Source organism: Oncorhynchus kisutch, linkage group LG8 (assembly GCF_002021735.2).
Source record: "Oncorhynchus kisutch isolate 150728-3 linkage group LG8, Okis_V2, whole genome shotgun sequence".
Lineage (NCBI taxonomy): Eukaryota > Metazoa > Chordata > Actinopteri > Salmoniformes > Salmonidae > Oncorhynchus > Oncorhynchus kisutch.
Genome location: NC_034181.2, coordinates 7,079,308 through 7,095,983, shown reverse-complemented (window position 1 = coordinate 7,095,983; position 16,676 = coordinate 7,079,308). Strand labels below are relative to the sequence as shown.

Here is a 16,676-nt window from a genome sequence, read left to right as displayed (position 1 = left end):
GGCCTAAAATACAGGACACCATCTTTTCTGGATAAGGCCTAAAATACAGGACACCATCTTTTCTGGATAAGGCCTAAAATACAGGACACCATCTTTTCTGGATAAGGCCTAAAATACATGACACCATCTTTTCTGGATAAGGCCTAAAATACAGGACACCATCTTTTCTGGATAAGGCCTAAAATACAGGACACCATCTTTTCTGGATAAGGCCTAAAATACAGGACACCATCTTTTCTGGATAAGGCCTAAAATACAGGACACCATCTTTTCTGGATAAGGCCTCAAATACATGACACCATCTTTTCTGGATAAGGCCTAAAATACAGGACACCATCTTTTCTGGATAAGGCCTAAAATACAGGACACCATCTTTTCTGGATAAGGCCTAAAATACAGGACACCATCTTTTCTGGATAAGGCCTAAAATACAGGACACCATCTTTTCTGGATAAGGCCTAAAATACAGGACACCATCTTTTCTGGATAAGGCCTAAAATACAGGACACCATCTTTTCTGGATAAGGCCTAAAATACAGGACACCATCTTTTCTGGATAAGGCCTAAAATACAGGACACCATCTTTTCTGGATAAGGCCTAAAATACAGGACACCATCTTTTCTGGATAAGGCCTAAAATACACGACACCATCTTTTCTGGATAAGGCCTAAAATACAGGACACCATCTTTTCTGGATAAGGCCTAAAATACAGGACACCATCTTTTCTGGATAAGGCCTAAAATACAGGACACCATCTTTTCTGGATAAGGCCTAAAATACAGGACACCATCTTTTCTGGATAAGGCCTAAAATACAGGACACCATCTTTTCTGGATAAGGCCTAAAATACAGGACACCATCTTTTCTGGATAAGGCCTAAAATACAGGACACCATCTTTTCTGGATAAGGCCTAAAATACAGGACACCATCTTTTCTGGATAAGGCCTAAAATACAGGACACCATCTTTTCTGGATAAGGCCTAAAATACAGGACATACAGGACACGATCTTGCTATGTCCTGGCCCAGTGCAGTCCAAAAACATGATTTTCCCACGTTTCATATATAATACACCCTATGAGGTTGGAATAAGCGGCACCATGTTTAAATCAATGCTCACATCTTCTAACATCTAATGTGTGTGTTCCAAATGGCACCCTTTTTCTATACAGGCCCTGGTCAAAAGTAGTGCACTATAAATGAAGTAGGGTTCAATTTGGTACGCAGACAATGTCTTAATCAATGCTCAGATCTAACGCTAGCATTCCTCCACTGTACGTGTCGGTCTCTTAAGAAGCTGTACTGATATCTCACAGCTGCCATTGACTAGACAGGATTCCCAGTTTGATTAGGGAGCTGAACTGATATCTCACAGCTGCCATTGACTAGACAGGATTCCCAGTTTGATTAGGGAGCTGAACTGATATCTCACAGCTGCCATTGACTAGACAGGATTCCCAGTTTGATTAGGGAGCTGAACTGATATCTCACAGCTGCCATTGACTAGACAGGATTCCCAGTTTGATTAGGTTGAAAAACGAAGATGTAAAAATGGAGCTGCAGTTCTACCCTAATGTCCATTGGGGCTTTCTACCCTAATGTCCATTGGACCTTTCTACCCTAATGTCCATTGGAGCTTTCTACCCTAATGTCCATTGGAGCTTTCTGCCCTAATGTCCATTGGAGCTTTCTACCTCAATTTCCGTTGGGGCTTTCTACCCTAATGTCCATTGGAGCTTTCTGCCCTAATGTCCATTGGAGCTTTCTACCTCAATTTCCGTTGGGGCTTTCTACCCTAATGTCCGTTGGGGCTTTCTACCCTAATGTCCATTGGAGCTTTCTGCCCTAATGTCCATTGGAGCTTTCTACCTCAATTTCCGTTGGGGCTTTCTACCCTAATGTCCGTTGGGGCTTTCTACCTTAATGTCCATTGGGGCTTTCTACCCTAATGTCCGTTGGGGCTTTCTACCGTATTGTCCTTTGGGGCTTTCTACCGTATTGTCCTTTGGGGGTTTCTACCGTATTGTCCTTTGGGGCTTTCTACCGTATTGTCCTTTGGGGCTTTCTATCCCAGTGTCCTTTGGGGCTTTCTACCGTATTGTCCTTTGGGGCTTTCTATCCCAGTGTCCTTTGGGGCTTTCTACCGTATTGTCCTTTGGGGCTTACCAGATATCTGTTTCTGGTAACACTCTCCTGTTGGTGGTGGAGACACTGATGTTTACTTACTTCCATGTACCTAGTGCTTGTATACGAGGCAAAATGGCGTGATCGTCAGTGAGCTTAATGTTGTTGGCTGTAGCCCTGGTGGCTCTAATTTCCCTACAGGACAGATGGCAGTGCTATGTGTGTGTAGTAGTGTGTACGTGCGTGTGTGTTTCGGTGTGTGTGTGTGTGTGTGCGCCGGCGAGGGACTGTGTGGACCGATGAGGGCCTTGAGTGTGGACGGGAGGGAGTGTTGCTCAATCTCTGGCACTGCTGCCACCCCCTTGCAGCTGCGCTTTTCCCCCAGCCTCCCTCCGTTTTCAACTTCTTCATTTGTTCAATATGTAGCTAGTCGATAGGGGATAAAGCTAGAACACATGCCTGATGTGTGACTCCACTGATAGACAGGGACATTGAAATGTGTCCATTGTAGAGGTATTTATTTTGAAGAGAAAGAATAACTGTTCATTTAATATGAGGGTTTTGGATAGGGGAAGAAGTTTAACTGTAGAATTGTTCTTTAATTATTATATTTAAGTTTCAGCCACTCATTTAATTGAGTCTTGTAACTTCATAGATATAAGTGGTGGCTAAAAGCCAAAGGACACATTGTAGCTTTTACAGTCTCTCATTTCCTTCCAAACAAATATTTTACAGTCCGTAATGATTGTTTACTATATCAAATTTCAAATAAAACATTTTATGCAAGTTATATTGAGACATTTTATTCAAACATAAGAACCACAAAAGGTCGTAGTCTGCCTAGTTCCAATGGTCCATGTTATAAACTCCCTCAGCAGTGTTCTTGCCAGGGATTTCCTATTACAGATGCACCTTGTTTTATTGGTCTCAGTCCCTCATGCAGAAACTGTAGAAACTGGACAGGAAACTAAGACAGATCCTTGTAGTGTTGTTGTGGGAATATAGCCGTTCAGAGAGAGATGAGATACAAAATCACTCACAAACATGGACTTCTGGATCCTTGCCCAAGAACCAGCCCAAACTCTGATCGACAAACATGGACTTCTGGAGCCTTGCCCAAGAACCAGCCCAAACTCTGATCGACAAACATGTTCTTGTTCTCTGAAGTCTGGCTGCAGACCTCTGTAGCTCCAGACAACATGGTGGAGCAGAGACTCCAAAACCTCTACCAAGATGGTTTGACATCGCCAGGCCAAAGCTATGGGCAGATAAGCCAAGAGGTGTACGTACACACAGGGTGTGTCAGGTCAAATATTTGGAGATTTGTTGCCCAAAACATCTGTTTCGTCCACTCGGGAATACTTAACACAGCACTTGTTTTAGAACATCTTGGGAATACTGCAGATTGTGAATGTGATTACAGTTGAGTTTTCTGCTTATACTTACTGAAAACCTAGCTTAAACTCTCTCGAATGGCATCTGCCTCTTGGTCATTGTAGGAAGGCGAGGTTTCAAAATGAATAATGGTGCAAGAATGACTGAGAAGTGAGTAATTTTGGCAGCATCTTTCTCCACATTTGGTGCAAATGTCCAAATGACATGCATTGTCTGATGAAAGGGTGTGTTCAATATGGTACCTATTTATCACCAGACAGTAGCTTACAGCTCTCTCTCTACTTCTCTCTCTCCTACTACAAGGAGAGAGAAAACACCCCCTGCCTGTACCCCTTTGTCTCTTCACTTCTCAACCTCCCCACCTCTGACATCTACTCATCTATCCTTCCTGCATCCAGTCAGTCGTCCATCCATCCGTCTAATTAAATTCCTCTGACATCCCATGCTGACATGTAGACTTTTCTATTGTTCCCGCTCTCTGTAGTCTGGCGAGCGACACACGCACAGGTGGGCAGTGTTCCCTCTGTGTGGTGTGTGTGTGTGTGTGTGTGTGTGTGTGTGTGTGTGTGTGTGTGTGTGTGTGTGTGTGTGTGTGTGTGTGTGTGTGTGTGTGTGTGTGTGTGTGTGTGTGTGTGTGTGTGTGTGTGTGTGTGTGTGTGTGTGTGTGTGTGTGTGTGCGTGCGTGTGTGCCTCTGAAACCTGGCCCAGTTACAGTAGATTACACACTGCCAAGTCAGAGCTCAATGGACCGTGAACATGATCAGGGGAGCTGGAATGCAGGCCCAGTTAGCCAGCTCCAGTTGGCCAGCTCCAGTACTATCCTCCAGCCCCAGTTAGCCAGCTCCAGTACTATCCTCCAGCCCCAGTTAGCCAGCTCCAGTACTATCCTCCAGCCCCAGTTAGCCAGCTCCAGTACTATCCTCCAGCCCCAGTTAGCCAGCTCCAGTACTATCCTCCAGCCCCAGTTAGCCAGCTCCAGGCCCTCCAGAGCCCCAGCCCTCAGACATAATGCTCCTGCTGGGAAGCAGCTTTTTCAAAGTCCCCCTCTCGTTTTAAACCCCAGAAAATCCAGTGAACTTAGCTGCTCTGGTGTCTGCGGCCAAAACAGCATCTGATGTGCCTTATTTGTTGACTGTGTGAGATTAGGCACAGAGGGTCGACGCAAAGTCCACACTATGCGTGCATACACACACACACAAACACACACACGATTTCAAGAGAGGAAAACAAGAATTCTCTCTTTTGTCCAAAGCCCAGTTCTAGTCCAAACACATTTTAGCAAGCACAACCCGTGTGTGGAACCGCTAACTGTTGTGGCTGTCCCCCCCACCCCCACCCCCCCACAACATTGAACCATTTCAACAACCACCATAATGTGTGTTGGACTCACCAGTGGAGGAGTACTACAATGGTCTCTGATCTTTGATCAGATTTGGATGCGGTTTTTGGATGCTCACATCATCTCAGCCATTGCATTGGCATCCACACGGTTAGTGCATCCAATATGTCAGGGTTGTGCTTTTGTCTCTGTGAGTGTGTGAGTGTGTGTGTGGGGAGGGGGTGCGAGAGGGAGGGAGAGAGAGAGAAAACTAATGGAAGGGAGAGCAAGAGAGAGAGATAGAGAGGGACGGAGGGAGGGAGGGCAGGGCAAGGCACAGTGTCAGGGTTGTGCTTCAGTCTCTGGGTGTGGGAGAGTGGCAGTGGTGGTGGCAGGTTGGGGAGGGGACTAGGGTTCTTGGCTTGGCCGCTGTCTGTATATTAGTTGTACTAGGGCTCCCTCTTGGTGCCAGTGAGAGCTGGAGCTATACCACTGCACTGTTTCCCCTGCCAGCAGTAAGGCTGGCTGAGACAGCTGCTCAACTGGGCCTCCTGTGGTCCACAACAGGATTGGGGTCAATTCCAATTTTATTTAACCTTTATTTTTATCAGGAAGTCATACAGGGAGTCATTCAGGGAGTCATACAGGGAGTCATTCAGGGAGTCATACAGGGAGTCATTCAGGGAGTCATACAGGGAGTCATTCAGGGAGTCATACAGGGAGTCATTCAGGGAGTCATACAGGGAGTCATTCAGGGAGTCATACAGGGAGTCATTCAGGGAGTCATTCAGGGAGTCATTCAGGGAGTCATTCAGGGAGTCATTCAGGGAGTCATTCAGGGAGTCATTCAGGGAGTCATTCAGGGAGTCATTCAGGGAGTCATTCAGGGAGTCATTCAGGGAGTCATTCAGGGAGTCATACAGGGAGTCATTCAGGGAGTCATACAGGGAGTCATACAGGGAGTCATACAGGGAGTCATACAGGGAGTCATACAGGGAGTCATTCAGGGAGTCATACAGGGAGTCATACAGGGAGTCATACAGGGAGTCATACAGGAAGTCATACAGGGAGTCATTCAGGGAGTCATACAGGGAGTCATTCAGGGAGTCATACAGGGAGTCATTCAGGGAGTCATACAGGGAGTCATTCAGAACAACTGAAATGACAGAAATGCACATGTCAAAACATAAATACAGAAAGGAAACGCGGTCTTACAAAAACCAACTTATTCTTCATTAATAAGATTCTCAATCAGCTTTCTGAATTGCCCTAGAGAGGCACCAGAACATCCTAAAGAGGCACCAGAACATCCTAGAGAGGCACCAGAACATCCTAGAGAGGCACCAGAACATCCTAAAGAGGCACCAGAACATCCTAGAGAGGCACCAAAACATCCTAGAGAGGCATCAGAACATCCTAGAGAGGCACCAGAACATCCTAGAGAGGCACCAAAACATCCTAGAGAGTCACCAGAACATCCTAGAGAGGCACCAGAACATCCTAGAGAGGCACCAGAACATCCTAGAGAGGCACCAGAACATCGTAGAGAGGCACCAGAACATCCTAGAGAGTCACCAGAACATCCTAGAGAGGCACCAGAACCTCCTAGAGAGGCACCAAAACATCCTAGAGAGGCACCAGAACATCCTAGAGAGGCACCAGAACCTCCTAGAGAAGCACCAGAACCTCCTAGAGAGGCACCAGAACATCCTAGAGAGTCACCAGAACATCCTAGAGAGGCACCAGAACATCCTAGAGAGGCACCAGAACCTCCTAGAGAGGCACCAGAACCTCCTAGAGAGGCACCAGAACCTCCTAGAGAGGCACCAGAACATCCTAGAGAGGCACCAGAACATCCTAGAGAGGCACCAGAACATCCTAGAGAGGCACCAGAACATCCTAGAGAGGCACCAGAACATCACTTTTAAGAACATTTTGAAGATTGTTCGACAAATAAGGTGCAAGAAAACAGAAAGCTGATTTAGTACACAGAAATTACAATTCTACTGTTGAACATCTATCCATTAAAAATATATTTTCAAAGAATAGAAGTTATTATTTCAAACTATTTCAATTCAAATCACTGAGTGACTTTACTTAGAATTGACCCCAACCCCCATGTTACCCCATGCTGCCTTATACAGGACCCTGGTGAGTGGGATGAGACCACCACCGTCAGGGGTCTACATTGAGATGATGTAGTAGTGGTGGCCATGTTGGTGGCATGTGCTGTAAAGCATTAACACTGTAGTAGTAAATAGAGGAATAGTTGTTAGAGTGAGTCCTCATGTTGTGCATTAATGGAACAAGATGTTATTTACTTGTACAGTACATTATCTATCACTTGAATATTTGACTTAGGCAATAGCATAAGCAATTCTTCTAAACATATATATCAATGGAAAAAAATATATAATTTGTAATGTTACTGATAGGTGAAATTATAAAAGTTTCCAGTGAATTTGATTTAGGACGTTTTAACATTTTATATATATGTATATATACTAACATTTAAAAAATTAAAAAATTCAGTTTCTGATGAAAGTCTTTAATTGTATATATTTTTTTATGTGTAGCAGAAAAATCTACAAATGTGTTGTAGACCTGGAAATGTATCAACATATTAAATATTTAACCGTGTTGCTATGCTACAGTAATTAGATTTACTTTTAAAGTATTTAACTGTGTTGCTATGCTACAGTAATTAGATGTACTTTTAAAGTATTTAACTGTGTTGCTATGCTACAGTAATTAGATGTACTTTTAAAGTATTTAACTGTGTTGCTATGCTACAGTAATTAGATTTACTTTTAAAGTATTTGCCATTTTGGGGGAAAATATTACAATTGAATTTAGAATGATATTAACTGAAACAAATATTACAATTATTTAATTTATAAAGAACTTTTTTTCAATAGCGATGAATGTATGTAATTTTTGGAGGGATGTTATTGATCCAAGACTAATACGATGTATGTGTTTCTCTTTTCAGGGGAGGTGTATTAATTTCAACCGAGTGCAGAACCGTTAGAAGACGAACACAAAGACGAACGTCTTCAACATTCAAATATGTGTTTTGAAGACCTAATATCCAAGAAGACTAGAAGTATCCAAAACCACTATTCATTTGCTTGTCTCAGTATCGTGCTCAAGGTGGAATCTCTTTCTCCATGATGTCTCTTGTCATTTCCAAAAGCATCTTTCTCATCAGAACATGTTCATATTTCCATCCTTCCATAACAGGGATATAACTTTATCATTTAAAAAAAAAAAATTCACAAGAGGCCAAAGCCAATAAACAGCGAGGCACAAAACGCGGCCGATCGGATCTGGTTAGCTTTTTTTGTGCTCACTAAAGGCTTAACATATTCTGACCATATTGCGCCTTCTGTGGAAAACCTCATTTCATGGACACAGACGGAAGCTATCTTAAAAAAAGAAACATGCAGAGCGAGAGAACGGGTGAGGCTGTGCCGTTAGCATGGCAGTAGCAATACTCCCAGAGGGCCTCGACACACAGTGCACAAGTCCATCGCCTCTTGGCAACATCTCGTCACAAATCCTCTCCAACTCCTCTCCCTCCACTATCGTTTGAAAGATGCCCGGCGGGACCCCCTTTGACTGGAGATCCTGTCATTTTAACACTGAGAAGTGCACACGCATGACAAACTGTGGACAGCCAGGACGCCCTGAGGAATTGGAAGCAGTAGCTAAGACATTGCCCTTTAGTTTTGTGAAGACACCTTTCTTTCATTATGCACTGGGGACAAGGGGAGTTACTAGAGCGTTATCCCACCGCGGGCCGGGCCAGGACAGGACAGCCCCTCTGACCAGACCACCACAACTCTCCACTCTGACTCCTTCTGAGGGATGGGCGCCTGAAGCCCCCGGCATGGTGCTTGGCTGTGTTTCCCCAATGTTTTGATGCAATCTGCTGTCTGCTCACTAAGGCGTACAACATCACAACCCATAAACCTGCCAGTCAGTCAGTTGAAGAGTTTTTAAGATATAGATACAGCTGTCTCCCACTTCACTGCTACCCGTCCCCCCTCTGTCTCCAATTCTCCAAGGGCCTCCCTGCCTCTCTCCAGTCTCAGCCCTTTAGCTTCCACAGCAGAATATCCAAGTTTAATGAAAATAATTAAAGAGAACAGCGAGCAGCAGCCTGTGAAGATTTGATCGTCTTTTTTTTTTCCTTTTTTTTTTTTAGCCCTTTTGACATTGAATGACCTATAACTGTACGTGCATTATTTGGAGAGAAAGAGGCCATCCCATCCTGTCTCCTTGGCGACGGTTTGGTGCACCCTGGCTGTCCGAAACCCAAACGCAAAACCAAGGCAACGGATGCGACAGACGGATAAGTATTGTTCATTTGCAGAAATGATGTTACCAAGCCTCGCACGCGTCGACCCCACCTCCAAAAAAAAGCTGTAGTATATATGTGTATATATATATATATATATATATATATTTGTTGTAGATTTCTCAAGAGCACTGTCATGACACCAATCCCAAAATGATGTCAGCGAGAGGGGAGCATTGTGGGGGAGGAAAGGCAGCAGCTGAATAGAAAAGGCTCCAACGATCCAGTCACTTTGGATACAGTACTTCAGATGCAAAATGGATATTCGAGTCGAAACCTGACAAAGCGCGCCCGGTTTTGATGGGAACCAGTATAGACAATGACCAGTGGCTGGGTCAGTGGGATGTCTCTGTGCAACCAGGGAAGCTTATCAAATGACACTAAAAATAAGTTCAACAACCATCAAGTTTCAGGGGGAATGGGCCAGGATTTTCACATTTGGTGGGCATGCGTGTGCACGAGACGGGTTGGGCGTGCACAACGTCGTCTCTGACTTAATTATTCCTTTGTTTTGTTATCTGGGTGGACAGGAATGACACTGATGGTCAGATACAATCCTTAGGGAACCGTGATATTATTTTTCATACACATTTTAGTCTCTTGTCTCATCTTCTGCAGAACATTTTAGTCTCTTGTCTCATCTTCTGCAGAACATTTTAGTAAGATAATCAGCTTCGTTTAGATGAACTGTAGAAGACAATATTTAACAGTTTTTTAATATTTTCTTGTTATGTTACATCTGAGAGCACAGAGCTGCTATTAACCCATACTAGTTAGTTATTTACATACCAGGCCAAACACAGCTCTCCATCCTAACAACGCTTCACATTGGCTTCAGGTTCCCTCTCTTTCCCCTGTGCCATCTCCAAATGCTCCATGGCGAGAACACATTTTATACTCTTTATAAATAAAACATATTTATAGTATTGATATTTTAATATGACAGTGCCCTTTGCCAAATATGCCTTTCCTTAAAAATATATTTATTTGTCATTTTTGTTGCACTTTCTCATTTTATTTTTGTGCAATTCAATTGCGAGATGCCCAAAATTCTTTTTTTTTCCCTCAGCATAAGCTAAAAGTTGTTTTGAAAATAGTAATTTTAGTAAAAACATTTTAAAACCCAATTATATCATAGTTTTTATTTCACATATGCAAGGCTGTAAATGATGTATATTTTTAAAATGGACATTTTTAGAAAACAAACAGCTAATAAAATTGCAAGTGTTAAAGAGTAAGACTGTGCATTTTGATATCATTTATATCAGGATGTTTAATAATTACATTTTGCGATTTTAAAATCACCTCTGGTAGTCGTACCAGAATAATTTAAGTAGTCAATAATAAGCACATTATTCAATGCAATCATGCAGTATTTTTCATTATTTTCCAAAATATTAAAATGATGTTTATTTGTGGTTTAATTGTAGATTGTCTGTCCACATGTCTGCGTTTCATGGATTATTACCAAGGAAAACAACTGTTCTCCAAACAGGTTTTTGTTGTTGTCTCTGTGCTATATTCATTCATGGGTTGCATATGTTATGTACACTGTATTGGTTTGTTTTGTCGTTTTTTTACATAAAATCATTTTTTTGTGTATTTATCACAAATTCCTTACTACAATCACTTTTTTTTATGTGACTTACAATTACTCATTGTGATGTTACAGTGATTGTCGTGTGTTGAATTAATTATTAAACCTTCAAGTGGAAACTGGAGCTCCCATTTTTACTCGTTGTTCCTCTGCTATATAGCGAAGACGTGGCCTGATACTATTTGAGTATGAGGGTGCTAAGGGCTATGTTTAATTGGGTCTGTACAGATTTATACGGGCCGACAGGGAATGTGATTAAATGCTGTATGTGGACAGAGATAGTGGACAGTGACCAGCCTCTCTCCCCTTGTGAAGCTTACCACCAGAGGCATCACACACACACACACACACACACACACACGCACAAAATACTGCCAAGGACCACAACGCCCCAAAGAATCGGTTTTCCATTTAGTAAAAATATGTGCTTCTACACCTTCTGTATTCACAACATTTGCATGCTGTGTGTGTGTGTGTGTGGGGGGGGGGGGGTCTGTTTAACTATCCTTGTGAGGACCATAAGTCCCCACAAGAATAGTAAACAAACAAAATTGGACCAATTTTGACCAACATTTTGTTAGTCCCCACAAGGTCAAATGCTATTTTTAGTGGGTTTAGGGTTAAGATTATAATTAGTGTTAAGGGTTAGGAATTAGGGTTTGTTTTAGGGTTAAGGTTAGGTTTTTGGGTTAGGGTAAGAGTACGAGTTTGGGTTAGTTTTAGGGTTAGAAGCTAGGGTTAAGGTTTAGGGTAATGAGTTATGGTTAGGGTTAGGAGTTATGGTTAAGGTTTAGGGTTAGGAGTTATGTTTAGGGTTAAGGTTTTAGGGTTAGGTGTACGGGTTAAGTTTAGGGAAAATACGATTTTGAATGGGACTAAAATGTATGTCCCCACAAGGTTAGCTGTACAAGACTGTGTGTGTGTGTGTGTGTGTGTGTGTGTGTGTGTGTGTGTGAGAGAGAGACTGTAATTCTCTAACACTGGGTGATATAAGTACTGTCACACAGTAACTTACGTCTGCAAACGATCTATAGTCCAAGCTGTGGTTCCATCAACAGCCTGTATCACTGTGCTTCCAGTTCCTGTGAAAGTTTCAGTGCCTTCTGTAGATACACACACACAGACACACACACACACACACAGTCTTGTACAGCTAACCTTGTGGGTACATACAGGCACATGCTCACTCACACAGACACATGCTCACACACACACACATACATACACACACACACACATACATACACACACACACACACACACACACACACACACACACACACACACACACACACACACACACACACACACACACAGTCTTGTACAGCTAAACTTGTGGGGACATACAGACACAGACACATGCTCACACACACAGACACATGCTCACACACACACACACACATACTCGCACACACACAGACACACACACATGCTCACACACACACACACGATCACACACACAGACGCAGACACTTGCTCACACACACACAGACGGTATCACTCGACACTAAATCATCAGCAGCCATTCATAAGCAGCCAATCATAAGCAGCCATTCATCAGCAGCCAATCATCAGCAGCCATTCATAAGCAGCCATTCATAAGCAGCCAATCATAAGCAGCCATTCATAAGCAGCCATTCATCAGCAGCCAATCATAAGCAGCCAATCATCAGCAGCCAATCATAAGCAGCCATTCATCAGCAGCCAATCATAAGCAGCCTAACGGTTACTGGAGTTAAGGGGGCATATTTTCATACGCTTTAACATTAAAAGGATATATTTATTTTCATATGTTGTTAAATATGAATCTGATCTTTTCATAAACTGTTTCATCAAAAATATCTGCTTAGCTGTCTATTTCCCCCTGATCCACAGCAGCAGTAACCACAGGAAGGGTTGAGCTCATAATCCACGTTTTAATATGTCTGTGCTGCAAAAGGTGAGCTATCAAGTGCTGCTGTATGTCCGTTGGAATCAGTTACTATTGGTCATGTCCCATAATATGATCGTCACATATTAGAAACTGGGTGGTTCCAGCGCTGAATGCTGATTGGCTGACAGCCGTGGTATATGAGACCCTATACCACAGGTATGACGAAACATTTAACTTTACTGCTCTAATTACATTGGTAACCAGTTTATAACAGCAATAAGGCACGTTGGGGGTTTGTGGTATATGGCCAATATATCACGGCTAAGAGCTGTGTCCATCCACGTTGCGTTGTGCATAAGAACAGCCCTTAGCCGTGGTATATTGGTCATATACCAACACCTCCATGGGGCTTTATGGCTTAATTATTGCAGCTTGAATAGCATACGAACATACTGAGCTCATACCTTTAACAGAGTTTGTGTTTATTTTAGACTTTTGTCGATCTGAATCGCTTCCTTCTAAATGACTCAGTTATTCCACTGGTATGGGCACAAAATGGTCACGTTGAAATGGACATCCTGTGTTGATTTCCTCTCTACCCAACAGGTGTTGTCATTCCTACGCAAACGGCGGTCATGTCTTTCTTGTCAACACGCTTCCTCCAGACCAGACCAGACCAATCATGTATCTTACAGTCAGAATGAGCCAGAGAGAAGTGACGCGTTCGCCTGCTCGAACCAGTCTGAATGTTGTGTTCGACTGTGAGAGCACAGAGTGTAAGTCTGTCTTAACCAAGATAGCACTTCTAACAACATACAACTACAACAAAGGTTCAAATATCACCTTGCTCGTAATTTTGTGTTATATATTTCTGAGGTCTAATCAATTTTGAATTTCAAGCTCGAGTAAACAGTACAAATATGATTTTTAAACAATATGTGATATTTATTATGATGCACTTCCTGTTCAACAACACTGGATAAATAAGGCTTGGAATGACTTATATGCTTGTTAAATATAGTATAATCAAATTATAAAATGACTCGCTGTAAGATTTCGCCCTTGTATGTTTAGTAATGGAGGAAAATCTACATTTTTCTAAATGTCTCTCTTGATCAAAACGTCTGCCCTTCGTCGCTGTGAAAGTCTCGCAGAGCTCTAGCTTGGCTTCCTGAACTCATTACAATTAACGAATCATAATAATATTGAAAGTGTTTTTTTGGTTTAAAATCTATTCATTATTTTTTTGTTTAATGGATATAAATCGATCTCTGATATGTGCTCCTGCTGCACTATGGTATATGGTTTGCTGTCATGTGCTTTGTCAGTGGTGGGTTCAGCCAGAGTTCTGCTTTGTCAGTGGTGGGTTCAGCCAGGAGTTGTGCTTTGTCAGTGGTGGGTTCAGCCAGAGTTCTGCTTTGTCAGTGGTGGGTTCAGCCAGGAGTTGTGCTTTGTCAGTGGTGGGTTCAGCCAGGAGTTGTGCTTTGTCAGTGGTGCATTCAGCCAGGAGTTGTGCTTTGTCAGTGGTGGGTTCAGCCAGGAGTTGTGCTTTGTCCGTGGTGGGTTCAGCCAGGAGTTGTGCTTTGTCAGTGGTGCATTCAGCCAGGAGTTGTGCTTTGTCAGTGGTGGGTTCAGCCAGGAGTTGTGCTTTGTCCGTGGTGGGTTCAGCCAGGAGTTGTGCTTTGTCAGTGGTGGAGTTCAGCCAGGAGTTGTGCTTTGTCAGTGGTGGGTTCAGCCAGGATTTGGCAGTTGGAAGTGCGACTAAAATGGTAGGAGGGACTTCCCAGCTTCAAGTGGTTTCAGATTTCCCATCCTACATCACACAGGCTCAGAAAATATACTACTGTGTCAGATTGGAAACCAGGGTTACGGTTCAACCCAAGCTATTTCTAACTATGGTGGGATAATGTCGGTCAGAACAGGAAACCTTAAACAGAGGACTTTATTTCGAAGAGGTTTTTAAGGTGGATTTAAATACATCTGACAGACTTGAGATACATGACTACAGTTGTTTATGTGATTTACAGTTATAGTATTTAAATCTACCTTAAGAATATACTGACTGTGAGATGGGATGAATCCACCTGTAGACTATATAGACTGTGGGATGGAATGAATCTACCTGTAGACTGTATAGACTGTGGGATGGGATGAATCTACCTGTAGACTGTATAGACTGTGGGGTGGGATGAATCCACCTGTTGACTATATAGACTGTGGGATGGGACTGAATCCACCTGTAGACTGTATAGACTGTGGGATGGGGCTGAATCCACCTGTAGACTGTATAGACTGTGAGATGGGACTGAATCCACCTGTAGACTGTATAGACTGTGGGATTGGATGAATCCACCTGTAGACTATATAGACTGTCGGATGGGATGAATCCACCTGTAGACTGTATAGACTGTGGGATGGGACTGAATCCACCTGTAGACTGTATAGACTGTGGGATGGGACTGAATCCACCTGTAGACTGTATAGACTTTGGGATGGGACTGATTCCACCTGTAGACTGTATAGACTGTGGAATGGGATGGGACTGAATCCCCCTATAGGTGGATTATTCTGAGCCAGATATGGTTGTCCTGCACCAATGTCCATCATCAGGTTGTATTATAAAACCACAACTTATTATTTCACAATTAATTGCAACAGTTGGCTACATAGGTCTTGTGGTTTTACAGACAAAAGTAACTCGCCAGGAAAAAGTCCATAGTTTGGAAAAATCCTACATACAAATAATATATAATGTACACTATATAATAAACACTATATAATGTACACTATAATATCCACTACAATATACACTTTATAATATGCACTATAATATACATACAACTAGAGGTCGACCGATTAATCGGAATGGCCGATTAATTAGGGCTGATTTCAAGTTTTCATAACAATCGGAAATCGGTATTTTTGGGTGCCGATTTGCCAATTTATTTATATTTTTATATATATATATTTTTTATTATTATCTTTTAATACCTTTATTTAAATAGGCAACTCAGTTAAGAACACATTCTTATTTTCAATGACGGCCTAGGAACCGTGGGTTAACTGCCTTGTTCAGGGGCAGAACGACAGAATTTCACCTTGTCAGCTCGGGGGATCCAATCTTGCAACCTTACAGTTAACTAGTCCAACGCAATAACGACCTTCCTCTCTCTCGTTGCACTCCACAAGGAGACTGCCTGTTACGTGAATGCAGTAAGCCAAGGTAAGTTGCTAGCTAGCATTAAACTTATCTTATAAAAAAACAATCAATCATAATCACTAGTTATCTACACATGGTTGATGATATTACTAGATATTATCTAGCGTGTCCTGCGTTGCGTATAATCTGACTGGGCATACAAGCATCTAAGTATCTGACTGAGCGGTGGTAGGCAGGTGCATAAACATTCATTCAAACAGCACTTTTGTGCATTTTGCCAGCAGCTCTATGTTGTTTTTTAGTTATTTTATTTTACCTTTATTTAACGAGGCAAGTCAGTTAAAAACAAATTCTTATTTTCAATGACGGCCTAGGAATAGTGGATTAACTGCCTGTTCAGGGGCAGAACGACAGATTTGTACCTTGCCAGCTCGGGGATTCAAACTTGCAACCTTTCGGTTACTAGTCCAACGCTCTAACCACTAGGCTACCCTGCCGTTGTGCTTCAAGCATTGCGCTGTTTATGACTTCAAGCCTATCATCTCCTGAGATGAGGCTCGTGTAACCGAAGTAAAATGGCTAGCTAGTTAGCGCGCGCTGTTATCGTTGTGTTGCTGGTTCGAGCCCAGGGAGGAGCAAGGAGGGGGACGGCAGCTATACTGTTACACTGGCAATACTAAAGTGCCTATAAGAACATCCAATAGTCAAAGGTTAATGAAATACAAATGGTATAGAGGGAAATAGTCCTATAATTCCTATAATAACTACAACCTAAAACTTTTGAAGGCTCAGGAACCACCAGCTTTCATATGTTCTCATGTTCTGAGCAAGGAACTGAAACGTT

At 42.6% G+C, this 16,676-nt stretch overlaps 1 protein-coding gene across 1 annotated transcript in view; it reads left to right on the top strand.

Moving 5' to 3' along the window:
- The window catches only part of LOC109881292 (anthrax toxin receptor 2-like), a 125,507-nt gene extending 114,584 nt beyond the window's left edge, over positions 1-10,923 (top strand). Inside the window, exon 16 of the mRNA XM_031829609.1 lies at positions 7,832-10,923. Within this exon, the coding sequence (XP_031685469.1) occupies positions 7,832-7,870 (39 nt within the window). The 3' untranslated portion in view covers positions 7,871-10,923. The remainder of the gene's footprint in view (positions 1-7,831) is intronic.
- Positions 10,924-16,676: the final 5,753 nt, after the last annotated feature.